At 25.3% G+C, this 14,036-nt stretch overlaps 6 protein-coding genes across 14 annotated transcripts in view; 3 read left to right on the forward strand and 3 right to left on the reverse strand.

Moving 5' to 3' along the window:
* Positions 1–656, forward strand: part of LOC102676668 (protein hu-li tai shao) — an 11,733-nt gene extending 11,077 nt beyond the window's left edge. For 3 of the 5 annotated variants that reach the window (XM_006608082.2, XM_006608083.2, XM_006608084.1), the window contains one exon: positions 230–656. Coding sequence is in view for 1 of the 5 variants with exons in the window: in XM_006608084.1 (XP_006608147.1) it covers positions 230–262 (33 nt within the window). In the remaining 4 variants the exon portion in view is untranslated. The remainder of the gene's footprint in view (positions 1–229) is intronic. The other 2 variants (XR_420653.1, XR_420654.1) reach the window with 1 other exon arrangement.
* On the reverse strand, positions 116–4,043 carry LOC102676260 (tubulin alpha-1 chain-like). Of its 2 annotated transcripts, none has more exons than XM_006608081.2 (3): positions 3,907–4,043; positions 2,204–2,423; positions 116–2,119 (listed from the first exon to the last, which is right to left on the reverse strand). In XM_006608081.2, the coding sequence occupies exons 2-3, from the start codon at positions 2,319–2,321 to the stop codon at positions 993–995; spliced, it is 1,245 nt and encodes a 414-aa protein (XP_006608144.1). In that variant the 5' UTR covers positions 2,322–2,423; positions 3,907–4,043; the 3' UTR covers positions 116–992. The 2 variants fall into 2 exon arrangements, with proteins under 2 accessions (XP_006608144.1, XP_006608143.1); XM_006608080.2 differs by lacking the exon at positions 3,907–4,043 and adding an exon at positions 2,754–3,232.
* Positions 3,908–5,034, forward strand: LOC102676079 (U4/U6.U5 small nuclear ribonucleoprotein 27 kDa protein). The gene is made up of 3 exons (XM_006608079.2): positions 3,908–4,345; positions 4,426–4,583; positions 4,676–5,034. The coding sequence occupies exons 1-3, from the start codon at positions 4,227–4,229 to the stop codon at positions 4,870–4,872; spliced, it is 474 nt and encodes a 157-aa protein (XP_006608142.1). The 5' UTR covers positions 3,908–4,226; the 3' UTR covers positions 4,873–5,034.
* Positions 5,035–5,066: 32 nt separating this feature from the next.
* Positions 5,067–11,384, reverse strand: LOC102681482 (Fanconi anemia group I protein). 2 transcript variants are annotated; one of them, XM_031511212.1, is made up of 22 exons: positions 11,089–11,379; positions 10,740–11,023; positions 10,488–10,655; positions 10,181–10,404; positions 9,902–10,098; positions 9,688–9,824; positions 9,371–9,591; positions 8,944–9,293; positions 8,718–8,850; positions 8,342–8,649; positions 8,040–8,234; positions 7,750–7,904; positions 7,302–7,463; positions 7,055–7,206; positions 6,761–6,966; positions 6,443–6,610; positions 6,194–6,368; positions 5,902–6,118; positions 5,746–5,818; positions 5,494–5,637; positions 5,312–5,410; positions 5,067–5,229 (listed from the first exon to the last, which is right to left on the reverse strand). In XM_031511212.1, the coding sequence occupies exons 1-22, from the start codon at positions 11,164–11,166 to the stop codon at positions 5,110–5,112; spliced, it is 3,966 nt and encodes a 1,321-aa protein (XP_031367072.1). In that variant the 5' UTR covers positions 11,167–11,379; the 3' UTR covers positions 5,067–5,109. The 2 variants fall into 2 exon arrangements, with proteins under 2 accessions (XP_031367072.1, XP_031367076.1); XM_031511216.1 differs by lacking the exons at positions 5,067–5,229; positions 5,312–5,410; positions 5,494–5,637; positions 5,746–5,818 and having other exon boundaries at positions 5,983–6,118; positions 6,198–6,368; positions 11,089–11,384.
* Positions 11,385–11,791: 407 nt separating this feature from the next.
* On the forward strand, positions 11,792–12,932 carry LOC102677087 (cuticle protein 76-like). The gene is made up of 2 exons (XM_006608085.2): positions 11,792–12,163; positions 12,400–12,932. Exons 1-2 carry the CDS (start codon positions 12,152–12,154, stop codon positions 12,790–12,792), a joined length of 405 nt encoding a protein of 134 aa, XP_006608148.1. The 5' UTR covers positions 11,792–12,151; the 3' UTR covers positions 12,793–12,932.
* A 166-nt stretch (positions 12,933–13,098) lies between these two features.
* The window catches only part of LOC102677237 (testis-specific gene A8 protein-like), a 2,018-nt gene continuing 1,080 nt past the window's right edge, over positions 13,099–14,036 (reverse strand). For all 3 annotated transcript variants that reach the window (XM_006608086.2, XM_006608088.2, XM_006608087.2), the window contains exon 3: positions 13,099–13,449. In XM_006608086.2, coding sequence (XP_006608149.1) covers positions 13,283–13,449 — 167 coding nt within the window. In that variant the 3' untranslated portion in view covers positions 13,099–13,282. The remainder of the gene's footprint in view (positions 13,450–14,036) is intronic.

A 14,036-nucleotide genomic window follows, 5' to 3' on the forward strand; every position in this document is an offset into this window, starting at 1 on the left:
AGCTGTTGGCGCTATTGTAATTCGCATAGTTGCAACAATAGATATCTTATAGTCGCAATGATTGCTATAATAATATTTATACAATCACATGTTATCGTTTAGAATACTTATGTAGTTTTTTTTTTGTTTGTTCGTTTCCGAAAGTCATACGTCTCTTGTGTTTTATTGCATCATAAGTAGAAATAGTTGTATTTTATGAAAGATTTTTGTTTCCGCTTTCTATTTCCAGACACTGCCAGGAGCAAAAGCTTATCGCAAATAAAAGAACAATTATTGAATGAAGAATTAATCCGCGAGACAGAGAAGAGTCGAAGATCGCAAAGCGAGTCAAAAATGCATATACCGGAAACGAATGAAAATAGAAAATAGGAAATAGAATATAGAAATTTGAAAATTAAAATAATCATGCAACAATCACAGCATCTTTCCAGGACTCAAGACTGCCATCGCATTACGTCTACAATAAGAAACTATATTGTACTGTTAATGTTTTTACGTTTTTAATTTGTTAAAGCGTCGCGCTGAACTATTTAATCCGCTATTTAATTTTGCCTCCCCAGCCCCGTTTGTGTAATGCAATAAAACAAGACAAAAGAAATACGTCTCTAATTGACGAGAAAAGATGTGAAAAGAATTCCTTGTCTTATTATACAATATTTTGATTGTATGGATATTTGATTTTTCTATTCCTGTTATATCCATATCCTTTCTCATATCTCTTCCTAATTCAAATTCTGTTTATTATACAATCTTTTTTAATGTCATTCTTATAACATATCATCATTATATTATATCCATATATTTTGATATGTTTTAATATTAAGTTTAATTCAATTATAAATATTGTAATAAAAGTATTTATCACTTGCAAGATAAAATAGAGGAGAAGAAGAAAAGACTTTATAAATAAAACTCTAAATTGGATATTAGAGAAAAATGGTAGAAAATTAATTAAATTAAATAATATATGGAAATATATGAGTAGGTTCAATTTAGTATTCGTCAATAGCATCTGTCTCTACATCAGTCGAATCTAAGCCAACTTCTTCGTAGTCCTTCTCAAGAGCTGCAAGATCTTCACGAGCTTCAGAAAATTCACCTTCTTCCATACCTTCGCCAACGTACCAATGAACAAAAGCTCTTTTAGCATACATGAGATCAAATTTATGATCAAGTCGAGCCCAAGCTTCAGCAATAGCTGTTGTATTAGACAACATGCAAACAGCTCGTTGTACTTTAGCTAAATCTCCACCCGGTACAACCGTTGGCGGTTGATAATTTATACCAACTTTGAATCCAGTTGGGCACCAGTCAACAAATTGTATTGTTCGTTTTGTTTTAATAGTGGCGATCGCTGCATTCACGTCCTTTGGGACGACATCTCCTCTATACAGCATACAGCAAGCCATATATTTTCCGTGTCTTGGATCACACTTGACCATTTGATTTGCTGGTTCGAAACATGCGTTAGTGATTTCTGCGACCGAAAGTTGCTCGTGATATGCTTTTTCAGCCGATATTACAGGAGCATAAGTAACCAAAGGAAAATGAATTCTTGGGTAAGGAACTAAGTTTGTCTGAAACTCGGTTAAATCTACATTTAAAGCACCATCAAATCGCAATGACGCTGTTATTGAAGAAACAATCTGTCCGATCAGTCTATTAAGATTAGTATAAGTTGGTCTTTCGATATCCAAATTGCGTCGGCAAATGTCATAGATTGCTTCATTATCGACCATAAAAGCGCAATCTGAATGCTCGAGAGTCGTATGAGTAGTAAGAATGGAATTGTATGGTTCAACAACAGCTGTAGAGACTCGTGGAGCCGGATATATCGCAAATTCTAATTTAGATTTTTTTCCATATTCAACAGAAAGACGCTCCATTAATAAAGAAGCGAATCCCGATCCAGTACCACCACCGAATGAATGAAAAATAAGAAATCCCTGTAATCCGGTACATTGATCTGCTAATTTGCGTACTCGATCAATGACTAAGTCGACAATTTCTTTGCCAATTGTATAGTGACCACGAGCATAATTATTTGCTGCATCTTCTTTGCCAGTGATCAATTGTTCTGGATGGAAAAGATATTTATATATTCCAGTTCGAACTTCATCTACAAAAACAAAAAAAATCTCAATATTTCTATCATTAATCTCTAATAATTAAATGATTTAATGATTTTCTTTTTTTCTCTTACCAACTACTGTAGGTTCTAAATCGACAAATACTGCTCTAGGTACATGTTTGCCAGAACTGGTTTCGTTGAAAAAAGTACTAAAACTATCATCACCGCCAAATGTTTTATCAGATGGCATTTGTCCATCCGGTTGTATTCCATGTTCCAAACAATAGAGTTCCCAACAAGCATTTCCAATTTGGACTCCAGCTTGCCCGACATGAATAGATATGCACTCGCGCTAAAATAACATTTAAAATTCTATTTTTGAAAGAAAAAAGTTTTTCTTTTTTTTTTTTCCTTATCTAATTTTTATTATTTATCTAAATTCCAAACCACTTTCTTTTTCAAAAAAGAGGAAATTATGAGAAAATGAAATTTATTTTTTTTATTTGTCAATATTTCAATAATTATTTTCAATCTAACATTATATAAATGAAATCCTAAATCTTAAATGATCTATTACTTAGTTAAATTATTGATTTTATTTTATTATAATTTATATTTTTTTATTATTTTTTTATATTTATTTCAATAGTCATTCACCTAGAAAAATAAACATTTTTCTTACCATTTTAATTATGTAAAAATAATAAAGTTTATTAACTTATAAAATAATTAAGCACAAAATTTTTCACGACACGATTACACAGAAAATGAGACCGTTTCTTTGAACGATTAAAACTTAATGACGCAATGCAGAAACGGTCGTCGGCCTCTTATATCCTCCTCTTCGAATCGTCTCGAAATGTTCACAAGAAATTACAAATAATTATTTGAAAAAATTATTTTCCTCTTTTAGAATTTTTCATTATTGACTTCCTTTTTTTAATATAATATAAAACTTTGCACGCTTCTATTTGATAAAAATTATTATTAAAATAGATACAAGATGTTTTTAAACAAATTCACTTTCAGTTACGTCGTATTTAAGATTAAATCTAATAAACGAATATAAATAGCATAACGGTAGCTACAACTAGCAAAGTTAGCCAAATCGTACATAGTCAGTTGAACAAAAAGTTCATGATGCAAATTCCTGTGAGCTATTTTTGTTCATACACATATATATATATATTTATTTATATATATACTTATATATATTCCTTTTGTTCCTCACAATTCGGTTTTTCTATAATAAATCTAAAAATATACATATATTAAATTATAATATTCTAATATTTTCACAAACCTATAAAAAGTATTTCTATATTTTTAAATTTATTTTTTTTTATTAATAAAAAAAACATTAATTTGTATTTTAATATATGTATATTTTATAATAATGATTATAAATTAAAAGTTAATATTAGACAAATCTATATATTTTTATTTTATATATAATTTTTGAAGATATTTTTATATACGAATTGTAATGTGTTTGATTCATATAATTAAATTAATTTTTTCTAATCTAAGATTTATAAATAGCCGAAATTTCCAAAATAACAGATTTTTCCAATTGCAAAGCGTTAATAATTATTAATAATTGATTTATCTTGTTAATATTTTAAGTACAAATGATATTTCTTAATTATTGATTTACACAGTAATTGAATAATATTAATTCCATTAAATAAATAATTTTTTGATACAAATTCTTTATGATTTAGATAATTATTAAGTTAAGATTATTAAGTATAATTAAATATCAAAATTTTGAAACAATTATAAATACATAATACGAACATTATGTTGATTACTTTTTAGAGATACATACGTACCCATTGAAAAAGACATGTAGTTGCCTGTTACTACAAAATTATCTATTTTACAATTGGTTTCTACTATTATATATTATAGTATTATAATTATAGAATCATATTCATTTTGTGTATGGTACAAACAAATTAAATAAAAATATTAATAACATAATATAACTGTTAAACATACATATTTAGTGTTTGTAAACATAACCTTTTTGTTTTATTAACCATATATCCAATAAAAAGTATTTTGAAATACTGAAATATAAAAACATATGTATATACATTCAATAATTCTTGTTACATTATTATTATCTCAATTATAAACAACACGTACTATGGGACGTAGTCGTTCACCTTCTCCAGGAAGAAGAAGAGATCGATCTCGAGATCGAGATCGGGAACGTGAACGAGACAGAGATAGAAGAAGAAGACGTTCTCGTGAAAGAAGACGAAGGTATTTTTCTATAACTTATTACGGAATCAAATTATATAAAATATTATATAAATGATAACATAAATTTGAAATCATTTTAGATCTGTTGAACGGGATCGAGTAAAATCGAGAGAAAGAGAAAGGGATCGTGACCGTGAACGAGATAGGCACAGACGTTCATATAGTAGATCTAGATCAAGAGAAAGAGATAGACCTAAACCCAAATTAAAACCTACAACAGAACGTCCTGTTATTACAGGTATATAGATTTAATATTAAAAAAATATGAATTTGAAAAGATCTAATTTTTTAATATTTTTTTTGAATATTTTATTCATTTAAAATATTTAGAAGCTGATCTTCAAGGAAAAACACCAGAAGAACAAGAAATGATGAGAATAATGGGTTTTTGTGGTTTTGATACTACTAAGGGCAAAAAAGTTGAAGGAAATGATGTGGGAGCTGTACATGTTATTCTTAAAAGAAAGTATAGACAATACATGAATAGAAAAGGAGGATTCAATAGACCATTGGATTTTGTAGCATAAATTTTATAAATATGACAATTCCATAAACAATACAATTTCAAATTCTTTACAATTCGTACGAATTCCATTGTTTAGTGGCCTGGTTAGAACAATAGGATGTGCAAATGGTATAGAAAATAATTCATATAAGTAAACATAATATATCATACAGAAAAAAGTGAATCTAAAAACAAAATATGTTTAATTTTTGTTTCTTTTTTTTTTTTTCTTTTAACCCAAATTTTAAATAAGAATATTTCAATCTTCTGTTCTACATCGTTTTTTTGAAGGTACTGTATTATCGTCGTTATCGCTCAAATCATCTGTATTTGAAATAGGGTTTTCATTTTCAGAGTTTTCTGGACTTGTTGAAGCAAGCTATGAAAATTAAAAATATTTTAGAATATTGCTAATATTTTTAATGAAATTAATATATAATATATTCTTTAGCTGATATTACCATACTTATATCCATTTTCTCAAGTCCTTCTACCAATTCTGGATTTTTTATTCTAAAATCTCTAGTTATGCTGCGTTTCATGTAATTTTCTAATGGTATCTAATCATATAAATCATTGAATTCTATGTGAATACAAAATGAATGAATGAATAAACTATTTAATACTTTGATTTAATACTTACACCCGTTCTTTTGCCAAGTAATAATATTTCTTTATTAAATTGTTCAATTTCATATACTACGCGAGGTATTATTTTAGTTTCTTTTAAAATTTTATTTCTTTGTGCATAAGAATCAAATTTTGACTGTAATTTATTTTGATTTTCCTAATTTTTTTGACAAAAATAAATACACTATTAATAATATTATTAATATTATTAATATAATATATATTAATATTATTGATAAAAAATTTATAAAAATAAAAAACATACCTCTACATATGTTACTAAATTATAAAAAGTAGATTTTAATGGTTTACCAGCTAATTGTACCAGTTGAATGAATCTACAATCATTATACACATTATACTCAATTTCAATAATATATAAATTATTAATTATGTAAAATAATATATATGCAATACATACTTAACTGCTTGGAATGCTGCATTTTGAATATTTGATTTTGTGTAAAAATATTTTGTAAAGTTTCCAAGTAAATGATATAAATATTGCAAATTTTTAAAAGTATTGTCAATACATGGACTTGATTCAATTGATATATTAGCTAATGTTTGGAGTACTTGAGCAAGATAGGATAGTTGTTTACATAAATTTCGTTCCTTTTCTTTTAAATTATTATTTACTGTTAAAACAATTTATAAATTAATTTTCTATTTTGTTGTAAAATTTTTATTTGATATTTCAAATTTATACTTACATACTTCATCAATTGTTCCAGGTGCTCGAATTATGATGTCTTCTGCTTTTAATCGCATCAACAACCATGAAGCATTATCCAACTTTTGTTTAATGTGATTATTTAATACAATATAAATTTGTAATATAGTATCTTCGCGTATAATTTTATATATTCTATTCATTATTAATTCAGTCTATATTTGATAAAAATAAAAATCAATGTGAAATAAAAAAATTTTGAATATTGTAAAATAAAGAATATACTTACACCATCAATAGTTCCAACTTTTTCACATAATTCCATACAAATTTCATTTAACGTTTCTCCATACTCTTGTGTATGTTCTTCTAAATGTAAAAAAAATTGCAAGATTGCAGGAACAATAGAACTTTGAATATTTTCGATTTGAATCATTTTTTTTATACATTTTAGCATCTTTTATGAAAAAAAATATACATAGAAATAAAAAATTATATTTAGAAAATAATTTTTTTTTCTAATTGAAAATTAATTTTTATAGTTATAATAATTTTTATATCTTAATATATTCCTATAGAAATGAAATCATTTTTACAATACACCAACCTTATCAGAATTGTAATTTTCAAAATTAATTTTGTATGTGTATTGTTCCATTATTTCTAATAGTAAACATGACACTTTCTTCTTATCATCATCATTCATGTCTTCTGTAAGAAATTTTTCCAAATATTCCTTTAATGAAAAAATAATTTCTTGTAATTGAAAATTAATATCTTTAGATATTGTATCTTTCTTAGATTGTATTTCAACTGTAAAATATAAATAAAATTATACAAAAAATTGTATAAAAAGTATATATTAAATTATCATATAATAAATTATTATGTAAATACATACAAATTGAATTGAGAAATGTCTGTAACTCGAATGATAATAATGTACATACACAATAAGAGATTTCTTTGAAACATTGCAAAGCTAATATAGTTACTTGTGCATCATTTGTAAGAGCATTAATTATATTTTGTATGAAATGTTTATAAAGCAATCTAAATAATAAAAATACTTTCATTATTATTAATTAATATAAAAAAGTGAGATTCAAAGTATTTAATATTGAACATTTTTTTTATTTTAAACTCACCTTCCAATATCAATATATGTATTTAGATATCGATGATTTTGCGATTGAGAAATATCTTTTATAGACAGTTTTATCCGTTGTAAAAGTTGTTCACATATTTGTAATATATAATAACAGAAATTATGATTTTTTCGAAGTATATTATCATTTTGAGTTGACTGTCTGTTTAGAAATTGCAATTAGATTTACTGTACTATACATTCTAAAAATTTCCACAGTTCAATGATAATAATTCAATAATTAATTATTAATTTTAAATCCAATAATAATTATATTCTTATAATATTATTCGACTTTTACTTTATTAAAGATAACATTTGAATAAAAAAATATTTCTGATATTGGAATTTTATATAAAAATATTTCTTTAATAATTTAAAACCGTGGAAACGTTTAGAATGATTTAATAATAGTATCTTAATAATACTCACTCAATTATTATACTTACGAAAATAAAAGTAACAAACTTTGACGGATCACATCTAAATCCATAATAGTATTTGGAATTTTTATATTATTTGATTTAATGGATTTTTTAGTTGTATTATTGACATCTTTATCCTTCTTATTTTTATTATCAGTTTTTTTCATTTTTGTAGATTGCTAAAAAATTTATATGACTTTTAATATATTAACATTTTAACATATAATAATATATAAAATTAAATATATTATATATTTAATATATATAATATAATATAAATAAAATATAATAATGAAATATATTGATCATTTTACCATTTTAATAAAATCCACCAAACGTGTGTATGCTTTAAATAAATCATTGATATTATCCAGAACTTTATCATTCCCTTTTGACCATTCACCAATTCTAAATGCTATTAAAGCTTCACAAATCTCAATAGCCATGCTAAGATTTTTTAGTTTTACCTGTGATTTTGATTCTCCATGAAAAAAATCAGTTCCATGCTCCTAAGATAATTTATTTTTATATTAACATATTTATATTATTTTCTCTATATTGAAATTTTAATTATTAGATTTAAATGAATTTAAAACTAAAATAAAATTTTAATTACCAAATTTAAATGTTCTAATTCTATAATTGTCATTTTTTTACATAATGATTCCAAAATATTATATATTTTTTCAAAAATACTTGAATTCTTTGTAATTGCATTAATATATATTTTTTGTAATGCAAATATCAATTGAGCAATAGGTTCTTGCATAACTACATCCATACCATGATTATCTGTACATAATTCTAATTTCACAGGAGGTAAGATATTATCATCTGTATGAAGGTAGAGATTCAAATGTGAAAAAAGCATATCTAATATAATTTCTACTATTTCAGGATTTTTGATTGCGGTATTATATAAGCCTAAAAATATAATATTATTTATGAAAATAATAAGTTTTTCATTGGTCATTTAAATAAATCTTTCTTACCTTCATACAAATGTAATCTAACTTCAAATTCGTAAGTAAAACTTTTTTTTAATATATCCAATATTTCATAACATAAAGTTTTACCATATTCTGTAAGTGATTTTTCTGGTTGTGAATTATACTCCAAAGTTACCTAAATTGTAGGATTAAAAATAATTATATTTTTATTATTAAAATCAATAAATTAATAATTTTATTTTCATTTAAAATTTTTAGATATACATACTTGAGTTAATGTTGATCTAGAATTAGAACTATTTGCGTAATCGAAGGAATTAAGTTGACTTAATCTAAAATTATATTGAGAATGCATTTTTTTGTACTTTAACATCTCAATAAATCCTGTAACTGCCATTTGTCGTTTTGATGTGCCTTTTCTATAAAGAGCTTTTCTTAAAGTCAATAAAAGATTTTCTCGTATATTAGGCGAAATAGGTATTAATGGAAAAATAGCATATAAAACTTGAGTAGCAACTATAGGTTGCAAAAGTAATAATCGTTCAAGAATGATCATAATCATAGTTTGATGCTCCAAAACAATCATTGACAATTCACGACACATATATTTTAAACAATCTAGAAAATATTTCTTTTTATTATGATAATAAATAATATTTGATGCAATTTTGTAATAAATATTGTTATCTTTCTACCTGTATAATGTACTGTTGGCACATTTCCTGCTACTATTTTATTAATTAATTCTTGTAATACAATAGGAATTGTTTCATGACGTTTTTTAATTATTTCTCGTATTATTTCAGATCCTATACACCACATAGTTGTTGCAGTATTTTTTGATTTTTGATCAGCACTCATTAATGTAAAAGCTAAATTAGTAAGTCCCTTTAATACTAAATGACGTTCTTTATTGCTATAAAATAATTAAATGATTATAATTAATATTAGAAGAAAGTATAAAAAAATATTGATTAATAATATTAATTAAATAACATTAAATTGAATTGACCTGCTATCAATGACTTGTTGAATAATATCAATTATATTGCAAGGAGAAGGTAAAAGTTGCCTTAACCATGCACTATTTTGTCGCTTTTCTTTTTCAAAAGTATTGTGGACAATAGCCAATCTTAATATTTCAAAAATCTATCAAACATATTGTTTTTTTTACATTAAAATAGATTACAACAAAATTCTTGATTATATGTTAAAAATTATGGTACCTGATCTTCATATATATCAGAAACTGACATTAAAACACAAAGTATAAATGATTGTAATATATATTCTGGAGCATAAGATACATGTTTAAGGAAACGAATAAAATCTTTCATATTTTCATGATTTAACTGTGTAGCTTGATATATATGATACAAAACAGTGCTTTCAATGTCTTGTATCTCTCTTAAATTAATTATATCTGCAAATATATATATTTAGAAAAGAATAGTAATAAAAATATTATGTAATAGATATATATGAATTTAATTATTTTTGTTTACCTATACTTTCAAAATTATCTACATTGTTGACTAAATTGGTTTTAGAATAACATAAATTAAAATACTTAGATAAGGCACTCAAAAGTTTTTGATTATCTCGATTTGTGCATAATTTTAATGTTTGATATGTGAAAGAAGGTACTTGATCCAAAGGAAGATTTGGAAGAGCAGAACATAATGTTTTCAAAACTTCATTACGATTTATCTTATCTAATGCCATATCTCTTTACATAAAAAAAATTTGGATAATTTTTAAATTTTTAAAATTTTATATACATAAAGTTTAATGATAAAAAAAATCATATACCCAAACATTTTTGCTAAAGATGGTAAAAGATTGACATTCCAATTATAATTACATATATCTTTAACAATTAATGTTTTATATTCAATTCCTGATACTTCAATATCTGCATGAACAATATATTTCTCATTTTCCAATGCTTCAAATAAAGCAGGTAATATATCTTTCCAACTGTAAAAAAAAAAGAGTTATAGTGTTAAAAAATATGATATTAAAAAAGAAGAAAAGAATAATAAAAAATATAAATTGTTTTGCCTCTGTAACTCATCACCATCATTGCAAATATTTTTAACACAAAAATCGACCAGTTTGACAAGATGTTGTTTCGAATATCTTGGAAAATCAGCAATTATCCAATTAATTATTGTATTTGCTTGTCCTGTAGATATATTAGTTTTTCCTAAACTCTTCAGTATATATTCGATAAGTTTTCGTTGTTTTAATTGACTCTCATCAGAATCACAAAATGCTTGCAAAAGATCATCTAATATTTTCGTAGCATCCAATTGACAAATAATGTTTTCTACTAGTTGTATAAGCTGTTGAAATTATTCTTTAAGCTCGAATATTCCCACTCTGGTTAAAATATAATTTTTATAATTACCTCTTCTATATTTAAATCTTTAACAAATGCGCGCAATTTTAATTGATCATCTCGTAAATTTTCAAAACGACGATACATATTTCGATATTTTTATTTGGATTCACTTTATGTTTTTATTTATTTTCTGTTTCTAATAAGTTAAAATAATTTAAACAATATTTAATTTTTTCTTTTTTATTTAATTAAAAGATTTTAAACTATTTTTTTTTTCGTATATACAAATGCATATGCATTCATAAACTTATTTTAAGTTTATCGAATCTCTTAAATGCCGCATCTCTAGATGTCGTTTCATGTCAAACAAACACACAATTATTTGATGATAGAAAAGCAAAAAAAAGGCGGGAAATAATTAATAATTTTCTATTCAATAAGTAATATATTTAAAAATTTTATTTACAATTTTCATTTGATGTTAATTATATATATATATATATATATATATATACATATAGAATATAAATATTATAATATATATATAAATTTTAAAGTTCTTTGAATTTGATTTTTAAATATATTATAATTTTTTGTTAGATAGAGTACTTAGAAATTGTTTTAATATATATTATGCAAAAAATATGAAGATGATATATATTTATATCATATTTTTATTTATCATTATAAAATAATGATAAAGAATTTCATCAAAATAAATAAAACATTATTAATTATTAATAGTATATACGTTATTATTTTTATTATTATATTATATTCCAATCAAAATTTTAGCAAGAAAGTAAAAGTATAAAATCGTTTTTTTTCTGTGACAGTAATCAGACTCGACGAATTTGGATTTTTAGTCCAAGGTCGGAGGAGATAAATTAACGATATTATTGAAAGGGAGAACAAAAAAAAAAAGAGAATCGGGTGTGGCAGAGGAAAGCACACAAACGGTTACATATTCTTATGGCGAAAGTATTTTTCGGTACTCGTTCGAAATACGCCCTTGTACCCCACCTGATTTCAGTTGGTTCGACTATATAAGATTTCGGCTACGAAAGGATCAGCACACATTTGCTTTCATACATTGTTAAAGAATCGATCAAAATCTACCTGACTCACAATGTTCTCGAAGGTAAGCGATGTAAAATAATTTAATAAGTGAATATAGTATACTTATATATACTAATTTTAAAAATAATGTTGAATCTTAATTTATGTTTCTGTAAAATGTATATACATATATTATGAAATAAATAAAATATATGTGTATCATATATATATTTAAAAATACGAAAAGAAAATAGAGAAAAAAAAATTGTATGAAACTATAATAATCATAAATATAATAGTTTCGTTTCTTTTTCTCAGATCATAGTACTCGCTTGTGCTCTGGCAATGTGCAATGGAGGAGTATTATTACCAGAAGCAACTGGACAATATTCTTTGACAACTGCGGCTTTAACATCAACATCTGACAATATACTTCGTAGCACAGGAAATTTGGCACAAATTGCGACTCAGTCAAAAACAATTTCCACGCCATTTTCTAGCACTAGCAAATCTGATATTCGTGTAACAAATCCAGCGATTTATGCACATGCTGCTCCAGTAGCATACGCTGCAACACATGCAGCACCCTTGGCAACACCATTAGCTGCTGCTGCTCAACCAAGCACACTTCTTGGTGTCGCTTACTCCCCGGCAGTAGCTGTTTCACACATGGCCTATACCAGTCCCATCGGTGTCTCTTACGCATGGTAATAGTTCATTATCCCGAATTTCTTAGACCGCTAATGCCAATTTTTTAATATGACAATTCGATTCTACTTATCATTATGATTTATACGTATTTGGTATACACTCAATTTTTATTTATTAAATATAATACACATTGAAGTGTAATAATTTTATTTTTGTTTCCTTCTTTTCAAACCTATTCAAATCCTAAATTCCAAATGCTGCTAATATCAAAGAATCGATTATTATTATTATTATTATTATTATTAAATAAATAAAATATTCAAAAACAATTGATAAAATGAAAATATCGATTCAATAGGCTTAGTATAGAATAACGATTGTACATTTATTGAATAATCGATTACATTCTGTGACAAAGAAGATTGTTTGAATTGTAACGACGATTCCGATTCGATACAAATGTTCGAATGCATCTCATGGTCGATAATGGTTATAAAACATCAAGTTTTAATCGAATTATCGTTCTGTAATACAAATTCAAGCGTAGACCTTAGAGGACCTTGACGGCTCCTATCCCATTCAAGGCTATACCATTAAGTCCTAGAGGGGCAGCCGCTAAACCAGTAGTGATAGCAGCGGGTGCAGCTGCGATTGCGGTTGTCAATCCAGGTGTAAGAAGTGTTGTAGGAGCAGCAACAGCAGCTGTAGCCACTGGAGCTAAAAATCAAAAATTTGCAAAATGCATTTGTAATAAATTGAATTTTACAATTAAATCAAAATTAAAGAAGAAAAAAATCATCACTAGTTATTTCCCTAAGGAACAATTATTACACCGTCCAATTTAAATTTTGACCTTTTATATGTCTGTTCGTTAAGTTAAGATTAGCTGCATACACATGAAATATGTACAAAACGATATTATTCGTACGTTAAAGCATAGTATGTTTAACGATAATAAGAAAGAAATGAAAAAAAAAAAGAATTGAAAAGATGAAATGAGTAAAGGATCGAAGCAATAACTGATATAGTAGAAAATGGAACGTGAGAAAAGCGGACTATCGAAGTATCGATACTAATGCATGAAGAAAATGTATTCATAATGTTATCGATTCGATTCATTGTGTGACATTCGATTAGAAATATTACGAATAAAAAAAAAATGATGTAAAGATGTACATGAGGCAACATATCGCTGTATAACGATATATATATATATAATATATATATATATTATATATATATAAATTATAATATTAAAAATTGTAAATTGGCACCCCGCTCTAATCAGGTACCTGCAATAGCGG

This window comes from Apis dorsata, unplaced genomic scaffold (genome assembly GCF_000469605.1).
Source record: "Apis dorsata unplaced genomic scaffold, Apis dorsata 1.3 scaffold_29, whole genome shotgun sequence".
Lineage (NCBI taxonomy): Eukaryota > Metazoa > Arthropoda > Insecta > Hymenoptera > Apidae > Apis > Apis dorsata.